Source organism: Excalfactoria chinensis, chromosome 1, assembly GCF_039878825.1.
Source record: "Excalfactoria chinensis isolate bCotChi1 chromosome 1, bCotChi1.hap2, whole genome shotgun sequence".
NCBI lineage: Eukaryota > Metazoa > Chordata > Aves > Galliformes > Phasianidae > Excalfactoria > Excalfactoria chinensis.
The window spans coordinates 67,426,477-67,443,027 of NC_092825.1; the positions used below are offsets into that span (position 1 = coordinate 67,426,477).

Genomic DNA, 16,551 nt, shown 5'->3' on the forward strand with positions numbered 1-16,551 from the left:
CAGACAATTCACCAGACACCTAGGATCATCTCCTTTATTTAATGCATATCCAATCAACAAGATAGTAAAACTTAAAGGTAAAAAATACAAAACTGATGTTCTCCTTAAAAAGTATGGTCTGATGTGCCAGACCCAGTCCATCTGTGTGTGTAAAGAGCAACACTTCTGAAAATGGCAACCTTCCTTCAAAAGTACTAACTACAGTCAAGTTCATCTTTATTTGATAAACATCCATTTGCTGTATAACTGAGCTGCCAGGCTGAAGAATGGATACAGTATGCAAGGCAACGTATCTTTTCCCACCCCCACTGCCCTTGCTTTCCTATCACGCTTGCTGAATGTACGCTAATCTTCCTCTTGTCTTGTGTTCTCACTTTTCTTGCAGTCGCTGTGAGCGCTTGCCTTGTAATGAAAATAAGGAGTGCCAGAGCCTGCCTCTGAGAATAACCTACTATCACCTCTCTTTTCCTACCAACATTCAAGTACCCACCGACATTTTCCGCATGGGCCCTTCCAATGCTGTCCCTGGGGATAAAATACTGCTGTCCATCATCAGCGGGAACCAGGAGGGTTTTTTCACCACAAAAAAAGTGAACAACCACAGTGGCATTGTGGTAATGCAGCGACAAATCACAGAGCCCAGAGACCTTCTTCTGACAATTCAAATGCAACTTACCCGCCATGGAACTGTCAACACATTTATTGCCAAACTTTTTGTCTTTGTCTCTGCACAGCTTTGATCTCTATCTTACAGGCATAAGTGACTACATTTCTTCTCTTAAGAGTAGCTTGTTTTTTTCTCTCCAATTTTAATAAAGTTTTAGTTCATCTGTTGCATGCTGCACTTGCATTTTATTTACCATGATCATTATAGTTCTTCACTTTCCCCCATCACTGAACATCCCAATTTTGAGAGATTAATCTGTGTACTGAGCTTCATTATAAAAAGCAGCAATAAGTGTACATGAAATAATAATCTGAACATACTGAACATTCCACTCAGTAGTGGAATTGGTGTCATCTGAAAGGACACAACTACATATGCTTAGGTCTACATTTTACAAAAAACAAACAAACAAACAAAAACAGATACGTAATCTGCTGAAACATCTTTAGGAGTTTCATCATGTGGGATATATATATATTTAAATCAAATAACTTACGGCCTTGGCGTCTCAGAGATTCCCCAGCACAGAAGTTGCTGTGAAAGCATGGAGCCAGATTCTCAAGCTGCACCAGTTCTCATTTCTCTGTTTTAGCTAGTGCATCTGCGCTGATACACACCAGGTGCAAATCTCACTTCTCCCTTGTCAGGATGGTATAAAAAAGAATCACCACAAAAGAAGATTTATTTTAGGCATTTTTTCATCCTCTTTTCTGTAGAATTTCCATCGAGGTTGTACAATTAATGATCAAATGATGGCAAAATAGCAATGTACTCCTAGCTATGCCCTGAGAAGTTATCTACAGTGATATTTGAATAAGATATTAGTCTCATAACATTTTATTTTTTCTGACATTCAAATCAAAGCCAGTAAATTAGAAACTTTAAAGATTTTACCTGTCAAAGCAGCAGCCCTCAAAAGCCAGCTAGAATTCTAATAACCAAATGTTTCTTGCCTTACTTCTATGCTATCAAGAGCTGTATAGGCAATAAAACTGGAATTTCTTTGAAATTCTTCTGTATTTTGAGTTGGAAGAGGACTTATTTTACTCTTCAGTCCTTGTATTGATACATATTAAAAGCTCTGTCCCGCATGGTCTACAAATCAGTGTTCATTAACACCATCCTGGGCTCAGTTTCTCTACACAGGCAGAAGAGTCAGTTGACAGATGAATGAGGAATAATCAGTGTGAAAATACATACTGAAAACATCTACCTATATAAATACAAAGATCCATCAAGGTACAAGGTTAGAAACTGGAAACCTTCTAAATCATGTTCACAAATCTTTATCACTTGAACGCAAGGAATTTCTTCATTTGAGATCTATAATAGATCTCTCTATTGAGATCCTGATCTAGTGCCTGATTTAGTTGTAGGCAACCCTACTCAGGCCAGAGTTGGAACTAGATGGTCTTTGAGGTCCCTCCCAACCCAAACCATGCAGTGATCATAAGATTAGCTGCAATCTTTTGGCTCTTGGGCTCATTGTAAGCCAAGGACTAGACTGGGACGTGATTACAGCACTCTGACAAACAATTACATATTCCCTACATTAAAGCTTATCCCAGCTGGCTGACAGGAGTTCAAGTTCAGTGAGGAATGTAAATATTTAATGAGTTTGTTGATGCATACATATTAAGCTTCCGTAAGTTTCCAGTGGGGATAGAGTCCCCACATTAAATACTGAAAGCACAAGACCATTCTACTTGAGCTAATGGGGTTTCTTGCTGCCCCAGAAGATGCTTGCATAGAAATGCCCCCTGGCTACCAGTTCATTATGAGGCCATAATTAAGTAGGATAAAGATTCAACAATAACATTTGTTTTTGCAAGCATTCATCTATATTTATTTTGCAGAAGAAGAAGAGAGTGTAAGAATGTGGTCCTCGGTATTGTAAAATTCTACTATATTCTATCATTTCATTGCATTTAGTGATTAACTCAAGAAGATGGAGATTGCTATCGTCAGATATACTAATGCTGCAGCACAGCTGGAACTTCCAGGAAGATGTAACTGTTTAGAACAACTTATGTGTATGGGTCCTTCCAAATGAAAATGAAATCAGGGCTCCTGTTCCAAAGAACTTACTCACTGAATCCAGAAGAGAATATGAAAATAAAAGACACCAGACCTCAAGAAGAAAGAAAAAAAAAACTATATTTGTGAAAGATAGAGATCTTTTCAAGGAAAGATTTGAATAAAGAAAGTTCCCAGCATATAGAAACTTTTTTTTTTTTTTTTTTTCATTCACAGTACCCACTGTTGGAGGTTGTGGGCAAAAAAGGAAGTCTTCAGCTAGCTAAAATATCAGATTCTGTGTAAGGCCAAAATAAGAAGTGTTTTGAAAGCAGAGCACATCATTAGTAGTAAATACTCAGAATTTGGAATGAACAAAGAAACTGTTCAGTAAGATTCCTAAATATGTGCAGTCAAAGCATTGTAAGAGCAAATTGTTACCAAGTGCATTCTGGATAAACTGAAGCATTTAGAGGAGACAGCAAAAGAAAGGACATCAGAGAAGGGAAATTTAGGCAGTAGAAAATGAAAGCACAAACTCAAGTTCATCATCAGTGTGGATGGAGCACACACACACAAAAGTAGAGCAATTTCTAAAAGGAAATTTTCTTTTTTCTGAAAAGAGAGAAAAGATTACAGCTGACACAAAACCTTGTCATGTATGTCATTACAGGCTGGATGGATCTATGCACTACCTTTAGTTAGTAGCTAACTAGATCACTTGTGGTCACTGTGATCTTCCATTTCCTAGGTACATAGAGTACCTAGTTCATGTCAGAAGGCTTTACTCCAGTGAATCAGAAGGTAGAATTATGAACATGTATATTACTTAGGGCTTAATTGTAAACAAAGTAATGACTTTTTTTGGATAAGAATTTCAGAAACATTTGCATATGTCAAATGTTCATGCTGAGGTTGCGAGTAACACATCCTTCCCAGAAAGGAGCAAAGGTAGTGTGATACTGAAAACTTCATACACTCCCTCCAGAATGGTTTTGCATACAAATCCTCATACCGAACGATAGCTTTGAAAATGTAGGATTCTGTATGTATTGTACTTGTACTTCTTTAGTTGTAAAAGCCTAAAATGAATTACACAAGCCGTTGGTTAATGGTGCCCCTCAAACCTTTAAAAGATCCCACTGTTATTCTTTATGTGTTATGTAAAGCAAAGAGTACTCTCAGTTAAATGTTGCAGGATTCTTAAGCATGCTATTGGAAGTAAAACTAGCCTGACTTGGCTGTTATGACCCCAGCACAGTAAAGATTCTCTGTTTGTTTATATGTCTGTATATGTGTCAACATTCACTAAACTCCCATATACACAGTAGGACAAAAAAGAGGGAGAGGGAAATACGCATTACTGATGCACATTTTACCACAGTTCTATTTCTTATGTATTTTGAAATAGACTGCTAGAAGAAGTCTGTGCAATTTAGCTCTTCTTTATTGCAGATGTGCAAAGGTCATCTACCTGCTAGAAATTCTTTCTTAATTTGGCAGCTAGGTTTTAAAATAAAAGAGTGCAATCTGTTGTTGTAGGTCAGATTACTATATCTGTATACAGAGAATTAATGCCATCGTGAGGCATTTCAGCAGAAAGCCTTGTTCTCTTCACTGATGTTTAGGAAATCATGAAATTTTGTACCCGAATAAGGATAGGAAGTAATGGATCTCTCCTGAACTGTATCTCCATTCTCCAGGTTCACTCTCAAAATATGGAATGAGAACAACAAGCCAGTATATGTAAATTAATTGAGCTTCATTGCCATCTCTTGGAACATGCCAGTTCACATCTGTTGAAACATGATTTCCTATTATTATTAATAAAACCATTAAGCCCCTTGTAATGCTTTAAAAAGATGGCTTATGGGTGTGGGCATGGGTAACACATTTTGAACAGAGCAAGAACCATTTGTTTCTAGAGATATCTGACAAACTAAAGCTTCCATTTTTGTTTCCCATTTACTCCGTGAATTTTTCTTTCTTTAATCTTTTAATTCCCTCACTCTGACACTGCAGTCCTTTCTTTCTTTTACTTAGAAATATGAAGAAATGGGCAGGTCAAAGTTGAGATCATTTGTGGGGCTTAGCCACATTGTAAGTCCCAGCACAGCCCTTTCATCTCTCATGAACACAGACTAGCTATTGTGTGAAGTTCTTGAACTGTAAGTGACTTTAAATTCACTCTGGTGGACAAGGGTGAGAAGAAGTCATTTAACTTTTAATAGACTTTCAAGGCCGAGTGAGCAGCTGGTTGAGATGGAATATGGAATGACCCTTACCATTTCCCCAAACCTAGACTTCAATCTTGGAGGTTTTGAATAACATGGTTAACTTTTACCTCCCCCAGTTGCCATTCCTCTGTGTTTTCTCAGTTTAGATGGAAAGGGTTGTGTGTGAAAAAGACTGAAGAGAGGCTTTTCTGATTCTCAAAGCACAAAAAATTGAAAAAGAAAAAAAAAAGAAAAAAAAAGTGAAACTTTCTGAGATATCCTGCCAGATTTCCAGAATGGGAACAATTGTTTCTGCTTTATATGACTGATATCAAATTGAATACAAAGAGACTTGTGTAAATAACTGTAGGTCTACTGAAATTGGTGAGGCCATGCCAAAACAATGCATCTGAGGAGCTGGTTCTGCTGTAAAGCAACTTTACTTCGTATTTTATCCTACAGTTCTCCCAGGTTTTACACACCTAACTCGATGAAATGGGTTTGAAGTGATTTTGACTGCAACTCTTAGCCAAGCCAGGGTTGTTTTTTCCGTTTTTATTTTTGCTTTGTTTTTGTTTTGCTTTCCTTTGTGTTTTTGGTGGTTTTTTTGTTTGTTTGTTTGCTTGTTTGTTTGTTTTCCTGCAGACTGGCAATTCTGCTAATCTGCTTTTGTCAGCATTTTTGAGGAGAGGAATAAGTACTTACATTAGTTTCTAGCTCCCTGGATTGCAAAACATAAAGAAATTAATTTTCAGGATATATATGTATCTCTTTTGTTTCTCTTAGTGTCAGACTTGAAAAGACAGATACTATCCGTTGCATTAAGTCTTGTCGACCAAATGATGTCAACTGTGTGTTGGATCCAGTCCACACAATTTCCCACACTGTCATTTCACTACCCACATTCAGAGAATTTACAAGACCTGAAGGTAAGTGGTTTGTTCCTTGCTCCATTTAATAGACTACAACATATAAAACCTCCACCGGAAATCCTTGCCTAAAGCCAGACTAACTACCAGTGCAGTTAAATGTTTGCACAGTTCAAAATTATAGTGTACTATTCATTTAATTAAAACCTTCAATATCCAGGAGTTTCAATTTTATGGGGCAAAAAAAGTAAATCTGAGCTCTAAGTCATACAACTTATCAGTCTAAGGAAATACTGAGTCTGAATTCCCATTTACCACATTTACTCACATAATAGCAGTGTGCCCCATTGCTTTTTCTTCCCTCTTGCAGATTTTACTGTAGGAAGTAGATACTCCATATACTTTTTGCGTCTGTTAACAGCCTGTTGCAAGCTATTGGCAAGTGGCTTGTTCCAAGGATATGGCCTTTATCTCTGTGTAGGCCCTAAATTGCAAAACGGAGTATGCATTTATACATCTAGTACTGTGATCTGCTGACTCTGACCTCTGAAAAATTAGTGTAAGTTTTCTGAATATAAAATGAAGGGGGCAATTTCTATAAAATAAAGGAAGGGAAGGATTGTCCAGAAAGCTTTTTAAGCTAACATTTTCAAAAAACATCCCAGTAAACAGCTGTCCAATCATCTAAAGGGAGTTTTTCAGTCTCATGTGATGCACTCTAGGGTATTCCTTCAGTTTCTTCATTTTCCTTGGTACCTGGGAGCCTTGACATCCTGAAGTACCAGAAGAATTATGCTCACTTTGCTTAATTCACATGTAAAGAATCAGCCATTTGCTACTTGCCATTTGTATTCACTTTCAGATAGCTTTACTGGGATTTACCTCTGCATCAAGAGGTTGAATGACTGCCCTCATCTCAGCTTCTTTGTAGGATGAACCACTTGGCAACTCACTGTTTAATGAAGATACAGGGAGAGAAGAAGGGAAGGGAGAATAGGAAGATTATTTTTAAATTCCTATTTCTGATCCACCCAGAGTCTCAGCCTTGATTCTTCAGGAAACTGTCCAAAATGAAAGCCAAGGCTGATTCTTCATGTATCTATCAGTCAGTCTCAGTCCCTTCAAGGTAGGGACTGAGAGCAGGGCAAGAGACATCCCAATCCCTGTTCAATTTAGCCACACATAACTTTGATGCAGAGGTGTGCTCTAAAGAGTGCTGGGCATGCTACCTGCCTTAGTTGGCCCTGCTTCGCGGAGTAGAATTTTACCAGGTGTACTGGCAGCAGACCTAAGGATTTAGCCCAGGACTCTTCCCAAGCAGTTTGCTCAGTAGTCCATCATGATTTAATAACAAGAGATGAGACTTAGCAATCTGAGAGTAATTTCAGAGGCCAGAAGGCATTCCTGAAGTGTAATTCACTGAATGGCCTTGGGTGAATTCTTACAGATCTATGCTTTGGTTTTATCATCTGTAGAGCAAGGATAATAATGTGAACAAAAAATTTATCTCCCTCAAGTAAGGCTTGAAAAATTGTTTATTTGAATATATTTATAAATTCCTACTCCAATTCTTAAAAAGACTCTTCAATTTGTAATGTTGGTACTTTGTGTAACTACCTAGGGTAACGAGAGTTCAAAAGTCTACCTGTTTGGTCCCTCTTCTCTCCCCATCTTGTGGATCCTTAGCATTGTCCTTTTTACGTACATGCTAGAGGTCTGATGGATTTCTAAGAGTGGTCTTTCTGGACTCTAACATAACAGTGTTTTGGCTTCAGGGCTTCTTGGGTGGTGCAGGAGGAGAAAATAAATCCATCTGTTGTTCTCTTCCCCACAGAAATTCCTTCTTTCTGTTTTAAAAGACAAATGAGGGGGAAAGAGAGAGGGATATTAGTCTTCCACTGGCTTTGAGAATAAGTCAATTTGGATCAAATGCTGTTGGGTTTCTCAGTGATATTTTCATTACTTCTCAGTATATTCTGTGATGCCTTTTATTTGCAGAGATTATTTTCCTTCGTGCCATTACACCTACATATCCAGCCAACCAGGCAGACATCATATTTGACATAACAGAAGGCAACTTAAGGGAATCCTTTGATATCATCAAGCGTTACATGGATGGTATGACAGTGGGTGAGTAGACATTTCTACATAAAATACAGTTTCATATTTCAATAATATTGTAGAAAAATGTCAGAGATTTGAGTGATTCTTTCACACCTCGATTCTCAAGGCTCCATTGATTTTATGTTCTCTTTCTCCAGCCCAGTATGACTGATTTTTACTCATATCACCCTTTAATTTTTTTTTTATTATTCTCAATACCAGTGTCCTAAACCTTAATTTCTGAAGCATTTTAGATTTATTTTTATTTTTTCCAGAATTAACTCTAACTGCAAATGCAAATGACTTAGCTTTAAAATTATAGGATTTGCCTACTATCATCAACCCAAATATAAAGTATATATCAGCAGAGAGACTGTAAATTCAATTAACTCTTCATTCTTGTTTAAACAGCATAGCATCAAATTTATTTATTTATTTTATTTTATTTTATTTTATTTTATTTTATTTGGATACCAATCAAATTATTATTGCTGGAATGAATTTTCTGAATCTGTTCCCTGTTTTAATATTAAATAACAGGCTAGTTCAAGTGTAAATTAATGTCGCTTTCTGTTGAGGGTAAAAGGGATCTGTCAAATGCTATGGTTTACAATATATTTGAAAACCAGAATGGATCATAGACATTTGATTTACAGCCTCATTTTGGCAGAGGGTAGATTTACTGGTATGTATGGTCATGTGCTAGACCTGCAACCTATCACATAGGAGAGAGAGGCTGCAGGACAACATGGGATTGCATGTTATGAAAGGTTTCTTCCAGAGCAGGGCTCTTTAGGGGGATAGAACGTAGACTGTATCCAGCATATCATCTGTTGGGTATATCTGGTATATATACATACAGACATACAGAAATATATTTAAAATGTTTATTGTGATTTGGCTCTCACTCTGGGACCCAACATATCCAGTTGTAGCTGACAAATGATGTGGAAGTCACAGAGCAGTAGCAGTTCCAGTTGTGTTTCTCAGCCCCATGTGAATTGCTACTGTAGTGGTAGGGGAATATTCTGTGACTGTCATGCTCAGAGAATGAATATATGACGGCTGCTCTGAAGGTAATGCCTCCAGTTTTATTATGTTGGCCCACAATGGCAGAGGCAGGAGGGCTTGAACATTCCCAATATTCCATTACATTTTATTGCCATACAATAGATGGCAGCAGAGGGGCAGTCTGGAAAAATGGCATCTGACATGGAAGGTGTCACTGAATTCCACCATGTAGAAAAAAATGGGACCCATTGGCATCCATTAACATTTGGTGAACGTTTATGAAGACCAAACAGAGAATGTGAACACAGTGAGGTGGTGGGTGGTACATTTTAGCAGTAGTGAGTGGGACAGTGGGTGCAGATTTTTACAAGCACAGCATTCAGGCTCTTGCTCATCACTGGCAAAAATACATAATTAATGGTGGTGACTGTGTTGAAAAATAGTGTTTTGTAGCTGAGAATTTCTTCTATTGTGCTGCTACTGTGCTCTTTGCATTTGTTGTAGTTTCTATGGAAATAAATAGGAGGCATCACTTGTGGAGCAACCTAGGTAGTAGTTGTGCTCTATTAAAAATATTTTATTACACCTTATTAATGCTTATTTATGAAAATAAAGAATGACAGTTCCCAGTGAATACCTGTGCTTCAGCATGTGAATGTGCAGGTTTTGCTCAGCTTTATACACACACTTCTGGTCTTCTAGCAGGATTTCTCTGGATGGAGAGAAAAATCATTGTTCTTCCATTAATTTTGTGATAAGCCATATTCAGCATGATCTGAAGGTGGCACTGTTGCATTTCAGAAGCGTGATAGTACAGTGTCAGCTGTATGAAGGTATTATGAACTGTAGATAAAATAAGTCATTAGGTTTATATTTCTTTCTTTATCAAACAGAGGTATACATGTGAATGCTGAGAAAGAGGGAGAGTCTGTTAAAGCAGGATGATAAGATTACAGATTTCAAGAGTTGGGTTGATTCTTTAAAACAGTATAAATGTTATCAGATTCCACAGTGGTTACAGTAGTTTGCTTTTTGTGCTATGTGCTTCTTTCTGTCTGAAATAAGAAAGAAGGATGTGTTGACTGGCTAAGGCATTCGCCTGAGGGAAATGTTTCCATTCTGAATAATAGGACTGCATGTCAATGGTATTTTACTTGGTAAACTGGATATATGCCTCACAGTGTTAGGGGATAAGGGATGTTTTTACGTACCATGTTTAAATGCCCAAATAAATTCCCAGCTCTACTGAAGAATTGGGCAACAATTTCATCACCTCCGTTTGCCCATCTGCAACATGGAGATGATAAAACATGCCTACTACCGTCTTAATTAATTCTTGTACATAAGAATCTTAATTAATTCCTCTATGTAGAAGTACTTCTAGATTAATGGATAGAAGCTGCAAAGTAAACAGCCTGCAGCAAAATTGGAAAAGGAAAAATAAGTCCTGCCCCTGGAGGGCTAGGGGCTCAGGACAGCATATTGTCTGTGTGCAATTAGGATTGCAAATAATTCTGCCATCAGCAGTTTTACTGTCTCCATTATAATATCACTTTTCTTGCTAATAATAATCAGGATATTATGTGTTCCTGTAGAAGTTTTCTAGAGAAATAAGATGACACCCTTCAGGGATTAACAGTGTTAAGTCCATTTATAAAGAAAGGGGAAGATTTTGCATAATGATGATATAAGAGGAAAGGTGTAGGTGGTATAAAAAAGACTTCTTGGTTATCCCATTAAATTGAAAGAACGTAAAAACTGTGGGAATCTATCATACAGACTCTAGCAGAGCAAACACCAAACTAGCTGAGTATCCTGCATCTGATGTTATAACAAGTGGAATTTTTCTCTAAAGATAAGGACCCAACTATTTTAATCATCAGTTTATATGCTTCTGATTTTTGGGAGAGCACATCTGAACTTTTTAATGACCACTGATGGACGTATTCCACTTGAATCTGTTCAGTCTCTTTTAAAACTTTTCTTTGCTTCTTAAAATATAGAGGAAAGAATATGCGTACCCTGATAATATGTCATAGATGCATGAGTAAAAATACTACTGTTCATGTTCCATTCTGTTGTAATGTTTCAGGAGAAATTATCAGAGTATCAAAGCTATTTTATCTACTAATAGAAAGTAGATCACCATCAGCTCTCAGTTTTTTACAAAGGTAAACATAGAAAGCCTCTACAGGAGTATCTAAACTGTGTATGTGTGAATGGAAAGGAACAATGTGGTCTTAAAAATGTAACATTTAAAATAATGAAACCGTGCAGATTTCTCTTGGAAAATGCTTAGAGAGAGGGAGGATCTGTGAAAGATGGATTTTCAGAAGGAAAGCGAGGACTTTGGCATTGACAGAGAATCGTGGCCTGAAGAGTCAGATCATCAGTTTTAGTCATTATCCCATTAAGCTGACACTGGGACATCAAAGAGAAGATGTTAAAGTAGCTGAGAAATATGTAGGATTGGATGGAGAATGACTGATCAGTCTGGTTTGGGATTTGCTGATGGAGAAATGGTAGCTGAGGTCATAGGAGGAGATGGGACAGTGTAGGAGCAGGTTGTGAGGAAGGAAAAGTAGGAGAAAGAAAGGAAGGATTTAGGTTAGAAGAAAGTACAAGCTTTCCCAAAAGAGTTGTAGGAGGAGTCACCACCAGATGAAAGAGGCAGGGACACTATTGCAAAGTGAAAGAAAGAAAATATATCAAACAGGAGTCAATGACCTGCAATAGAAGATACGGAGGAGCCGAAAGAAGTAAGCACTGACTACAGCAACTAGCAATTTCGCCCTACAGAAAAGTATCTTCCAATGGAACAGAGGGAATGAAAGCCAGCACAGTTACCTCCAATATTTCTACCCAGTTGTATTAGAATGCCAAACTCCTTTCTCCTTTCTTTCCTTGTACTGAAAGTACTAAACTCTGTTGCCTGGTGTAGTTACAGGCCAAGGGGCCACTGGATCCAAATGATCAATTTGAAGTTAACAACTGCACATCGCTTATTAACATGGGTGGGAGAAACAAAGAAGCACAGACCTATCTAGTTCTGTTGTGTGTTTTTTTTTTTAAAGCTTTTATAGACTTCTCACTGCATTCCTCCTTTAACCAGCTGTCAGTGAAAAATGAAGAATGCATTTTCAACCTGTACAAAAATGTCCTATTAAGGCCTAAGGTATTATCAGATACTATAAAACATTTTTGCCCTCAGCTATGCATTCATTTCCTTAGGTGACTGTAATACCACCTTGTAGTCTGGTAAGCATCAGGAAAGTTTTAAAATTTCTTAATACAACTAAGATTACTATTGGTAGGATGAAATCTTCCCCACCACATTTGATGGCAACACAAGTCTATATTTTTTTGCTTGTTAAGCAGAATGATACTATTCTTAGTAAAATCCAGAGCCAGTACAATTAGGAGAGCTTCCCAGGGGTGTTGTGCTGGTGCTTGAATGTGCTGATATCATCAGTTGCTTATAATTTTACAGATATGCACTACTACCCTCCATTGCGATTGGTGTATACATGCATTCATAGTTTTCAAATCATGCTGTTACTAGAGGTATCATTTATACACTGCGCTACTGAATGTGTTTTTCAGCTTGCAATGAGATCTAGGATTTGTTTTATTGTTTACTTAAAGCAATTATTTGAGAAAGTTTAATTTATCATAGTTCCTGTCCTTTAACTTCTTCTTTTGCCACCAAATAGCAAGTGGCAATGATTTCAGGGTCCCACCGCCAACTCTGTCCCCTTTCCAGGATCTTTCTTATGTTACTGTTGAACCATTACAGAGAGTGTCTTAACTATTGGTGTTACAATGCTGGATTTATTGGTAGTCTAATTTTTACTATAATACCATGATCCTTTAGTTTATTCCAGAGTCAGAACAGAAACATTTTAAAAATGAGCTAAAGGTAAACCAAAATACATGGCTAATGTAACTGCGCTTGCAGGATCCCATACTGGTTGGGTGTGGGAGTAGGAAAATGAACATTTATTTTTTGTTTTGGGCAAACCTTTGTGCCCTTAGCACAGACACTTCAGTATTTTACTAGCAATTTGTCTATTCCCAGATACAGCAAAGTGTTTTCACTGTCAGCATGTGCATGTTCATGTGGCTTGTTAAATTCAGAGTCACTGGGCTACTAAAGACGTATTCTGACCTTTGTCAGGGGACCCACTCTGAAGTGCCAGGCAAGTGTCTTCACATTTCTCTCTGCTTCTGTACTGTTTCTCTGATCTCTTTACCTTTCAGCCAGAAGCTGGCTGGCTCTTACTGTGCCTTTGTACACTGTTTAGCATAATGAGATCCTTGGACTGATTTGGGCTTTCTGGCAAGGAATTAATGCTGAAAGTAGCAACTCACCTACAGCTACTTTGCTGTGCTGAAATGGAGCCCAGGAGAAGGCAGAGCTGGAGTATCCAGGAGAGATCCAGTGTTTGCAGGGGCAAGGATTTCAGCACATACGTTATCTTCTCTTGTGGATACTCTTACTGGAAAGTAAGCAACAATAGCCAACTTTTGTCATGACTATAATGTCATTAGCATGAAATGACAATGCTGTCTGGCAATACAAAAACGATGCTGTCCAGTCATTCACAAATAGCACACAGAGCAGTGACATAATTCAGCAGGTTTTTAGACAGGCTCTTGCAGCCTTACATTAAAAAAGACACAAGCCCTTTCAGTATCTTTGTTCTAGTTGTAGCCAGGCTTGCCCCTTTCACAATAGGCGCCCCTCTGCAGAGAATATCTTGGGAGCTTTTTTCTGTGCCAGCTTGCCCTCTCAAAATTAGTAGCTACACATTTGCAACTTGGGTGCCCAGAAGCCATTTGGTAAATGGGATCCTAGATTTATTGCCTGAACCTGCCCTTCTGGGATGCTGCTGACTGCACTGTGCTGTAGTCAGATCTCTCAAAACCCTCCCTCCCCTCCAGATAGAAATGGTAGGCTGCAGAGCTCTTCTGGAAGCAAATATGCACCTCTAGCAGGAGGTGAATTTTCATTTCACATCTGAGAAATGCTGAAAGTTCTTTTCTTGTGAGAATAAGTCTCGTGCTGGAACAAAATGACTTTCCTAGTGCCAGATTTTGCTCTAGCACATTGCAAGAAATCTGGTTAATCCCACTTTTCCATGATCAATATTCATCTCATCCCTTGGGTAGGAAGATGTAATGTATTACAAAAGCATTAATCCAGACCTCCTTTGATTTCAGTTTTCATAAACCAGCAGACAAATAAATAATACATCAACTCTGACAAAGTATTGTGAGCTGCTGCTTGATGCATAGACCCTGCCAGCTTGGGAGAGAAAAAGTGACTGAGTCAGAGAAGAGCTAATGGGACTGCTGAAGGTTGTTGGCTCACATTGCATAATGTGCATTTTTTGGTATTAATTTCAAACTCTGGGCAGAAATATTATATGAATGAGTGCATAAAGCCAAATTTGTAATCCAGTACACCAAGAAACGTACTATAGAGTTCCTCTTGTTCTGACCTAGTTTAAAGAGTACTGGAAAACACGCTTTTCTGAGGATCTCCAAGTGTGAAATATTTGTATAAAGCATTAAGCTACTTCAGCTGCTGCTCCTGAGTTTGTGTTCATAGTAGGAATCGCATTCTTGCAGTAGTTCCTACACCCTATAAAAGCTGGAGACAGAAGATACGAAACCCAAAGTATATCATAAATCTTCCCCTATATTATGCAAAAATGCATGGTGTATATAAAAAGAACACTTTTGTTTTTAAGGGGGTCAGATGTCATGGTGAGCCCTTATTTCAGCCTTATTTTGTGAATTAGTCAGGGATTAATCCACATTAACATTCAGAAATCTTCTTTCATCAAAAGTCCTGCAAATAATGCCAGCAGAGCTATTGCCTCTACATGATGACTGAGCAGCTATCTAAAGGCTTTCATGGAAAATCCTCAGGATTAGGTACTTTTTCTTCCTTGATAGACTGAATCACAGAGCTCTATAGCATGCTGTGTACCATAAGGTGTCTCTTTGCCAAGAAATGATTAGGGTTACAAAAATTAATTGCCCAGGTGTCATTGTTATACTACTGTATCAAAACTTGGCTGAAACTGAATAATGGGATAAGGTAAAGTAAACTCAGCCACTCTCCCTAAATGGACTAAGTACACACATGTTAAGCACTTAGGTATTACTGTGGTGGGCATTAAACCTGGAGTAAAAAGGTCTGTGGAAATAAAGTATCAGGAAGCTGATATATGTAATTTTGAATGATCTCAAAGTCTGATTTTCAATTCAGCCTTGATGTTTTTCCACCTGTTTTTGTAATACATAAGATTCTTATACTACACAAAGTGTGATGCATTCTCCAAGGAGGAATAGGAAGGATTAAAATATTTATGGTGGAAACTATTTTTTAATGAGACTACCTCAAGTACAGTTATTGCATTTTAGGCGTGAGTGATTTCACAGCATTGTCAACATTAAAAGCCATTGCAAGTTTTGGCTGGAAGGCAAACCAGAGATCTAAAAGCACTCTGAGTCTGCCAAACCAAGTTAAGAGCACATCTCTCTGAAGTTACTTGGTATCCTTAATAAAGATCATAGTATTTGTAAACTAGCCAAACCTCAGTAAAATCAAAGGTTGTTTTTAATTCTTTCATAATACCAATGCTCCATGTGATCCAACACGACAGATAATAGCTTTGCAAACATTTACCATTTGTTTCTGGCCAAAAATATATTAATACCATGAGGCCTCTTTATTGCATCTTTATTTGTTGCATTTCAACAATCACGGCTTTCTAGAGAAGCCCAAACATTAATGAAACTCAACTTTGTTGAGTAGTTGAAGGATACAATCTATAACAAATTGATTCCCAAATTTCTAATCTGTTGAAGAAGGGTAATCAGAAAGATCCTGTTTTCTTAGGTAAATGCAACTCTTTTACTGTAATTTCTTTCTTCATTTTTCTTTCTTCAGAGATAAAATGAAAGGCAAAAAAAGAAGCAGATGAAAAGTTTAAGCTAAACTAAAGGAAGACCTACACCATAAGTGAGAATTTCAGAGATCATGAGCACCTGTAGAGTGTTAGGCACAATTATTCGGCCAGATTTTAAATGAGAACCTCATCTTTACGTGGCTCATCAGTGATCACTCTGTTCAAGAGACACTGTGTACGTTAGATATGTGAGCAGTAGGTGTTGCTAATAGTCACAGCACAAACCATCAATGTCACATGCTCTTCTTTTCTGAAGGTTGTCTTGCTCTATATCTGATACTCTTTTACATCCTTCGGAAAAGGATCCAGTATGTCTCTGAGTTGTGCTATTAAACTGTTGAACTGATCTGGGGACACAGACATTTTGCTTGATTCAGAAATAATGTGCCACTATGGTCAATGCTGCACCAACTGACCCCCATCATTAGGCATCAAGTTCATGCTACTGGTGCAGTGTTCACTGTTTCAAAACCTGAATTGCTGTTGCTTTTCTGTTCCAAAGTAGGAAAACCTGGTGTTGTATTAAGGGATCTGGAGTTCTGTTGATTCTCAAAAGGGAAATATACTCCAGCCTTTACCCACTTGTCAGCATTAGCGCTTCTGTAGCATATTTCATTTTTGTTTAGCTTTCACGTATTAATCCAAGAGAAGGGGGGGAGGATTTAGGACTACTATTTTTTATCTTA

The 16,551-nt window shown here is 37.8% G+C and overlaps 1 protein-coding gene across 2 annotated transcripts in view; it reads left to right on the forward strand.

The window, feature by feature from the left end:
* The window catches only part of FBLN1 (fibulin 1), an 83,078-nt gene that overhangs the window by 52,781 nt on the left and 13,746 nt on the right, over positions 1–16,551 (forward strand). The window contains exons 15-16 of one of the 2 annotated variants that reach the window (XM_072334596.1): positions 5,686–5,828; positions 7,767–7,898. In XM_072334596.1, the coding sequence (XP_072190697.1) occupies positions 5,686–5,828; positions 7,767–7,898 (275 nt within the window). Of the gene's footprint in view, positions 1–385; positions 838–5,685; positions 5,829–7,766; positions 7,899–16,551 lie in introns of those variants that run through there. The other variant, XM_072334605.1, reaches the window with a different exon arrangement.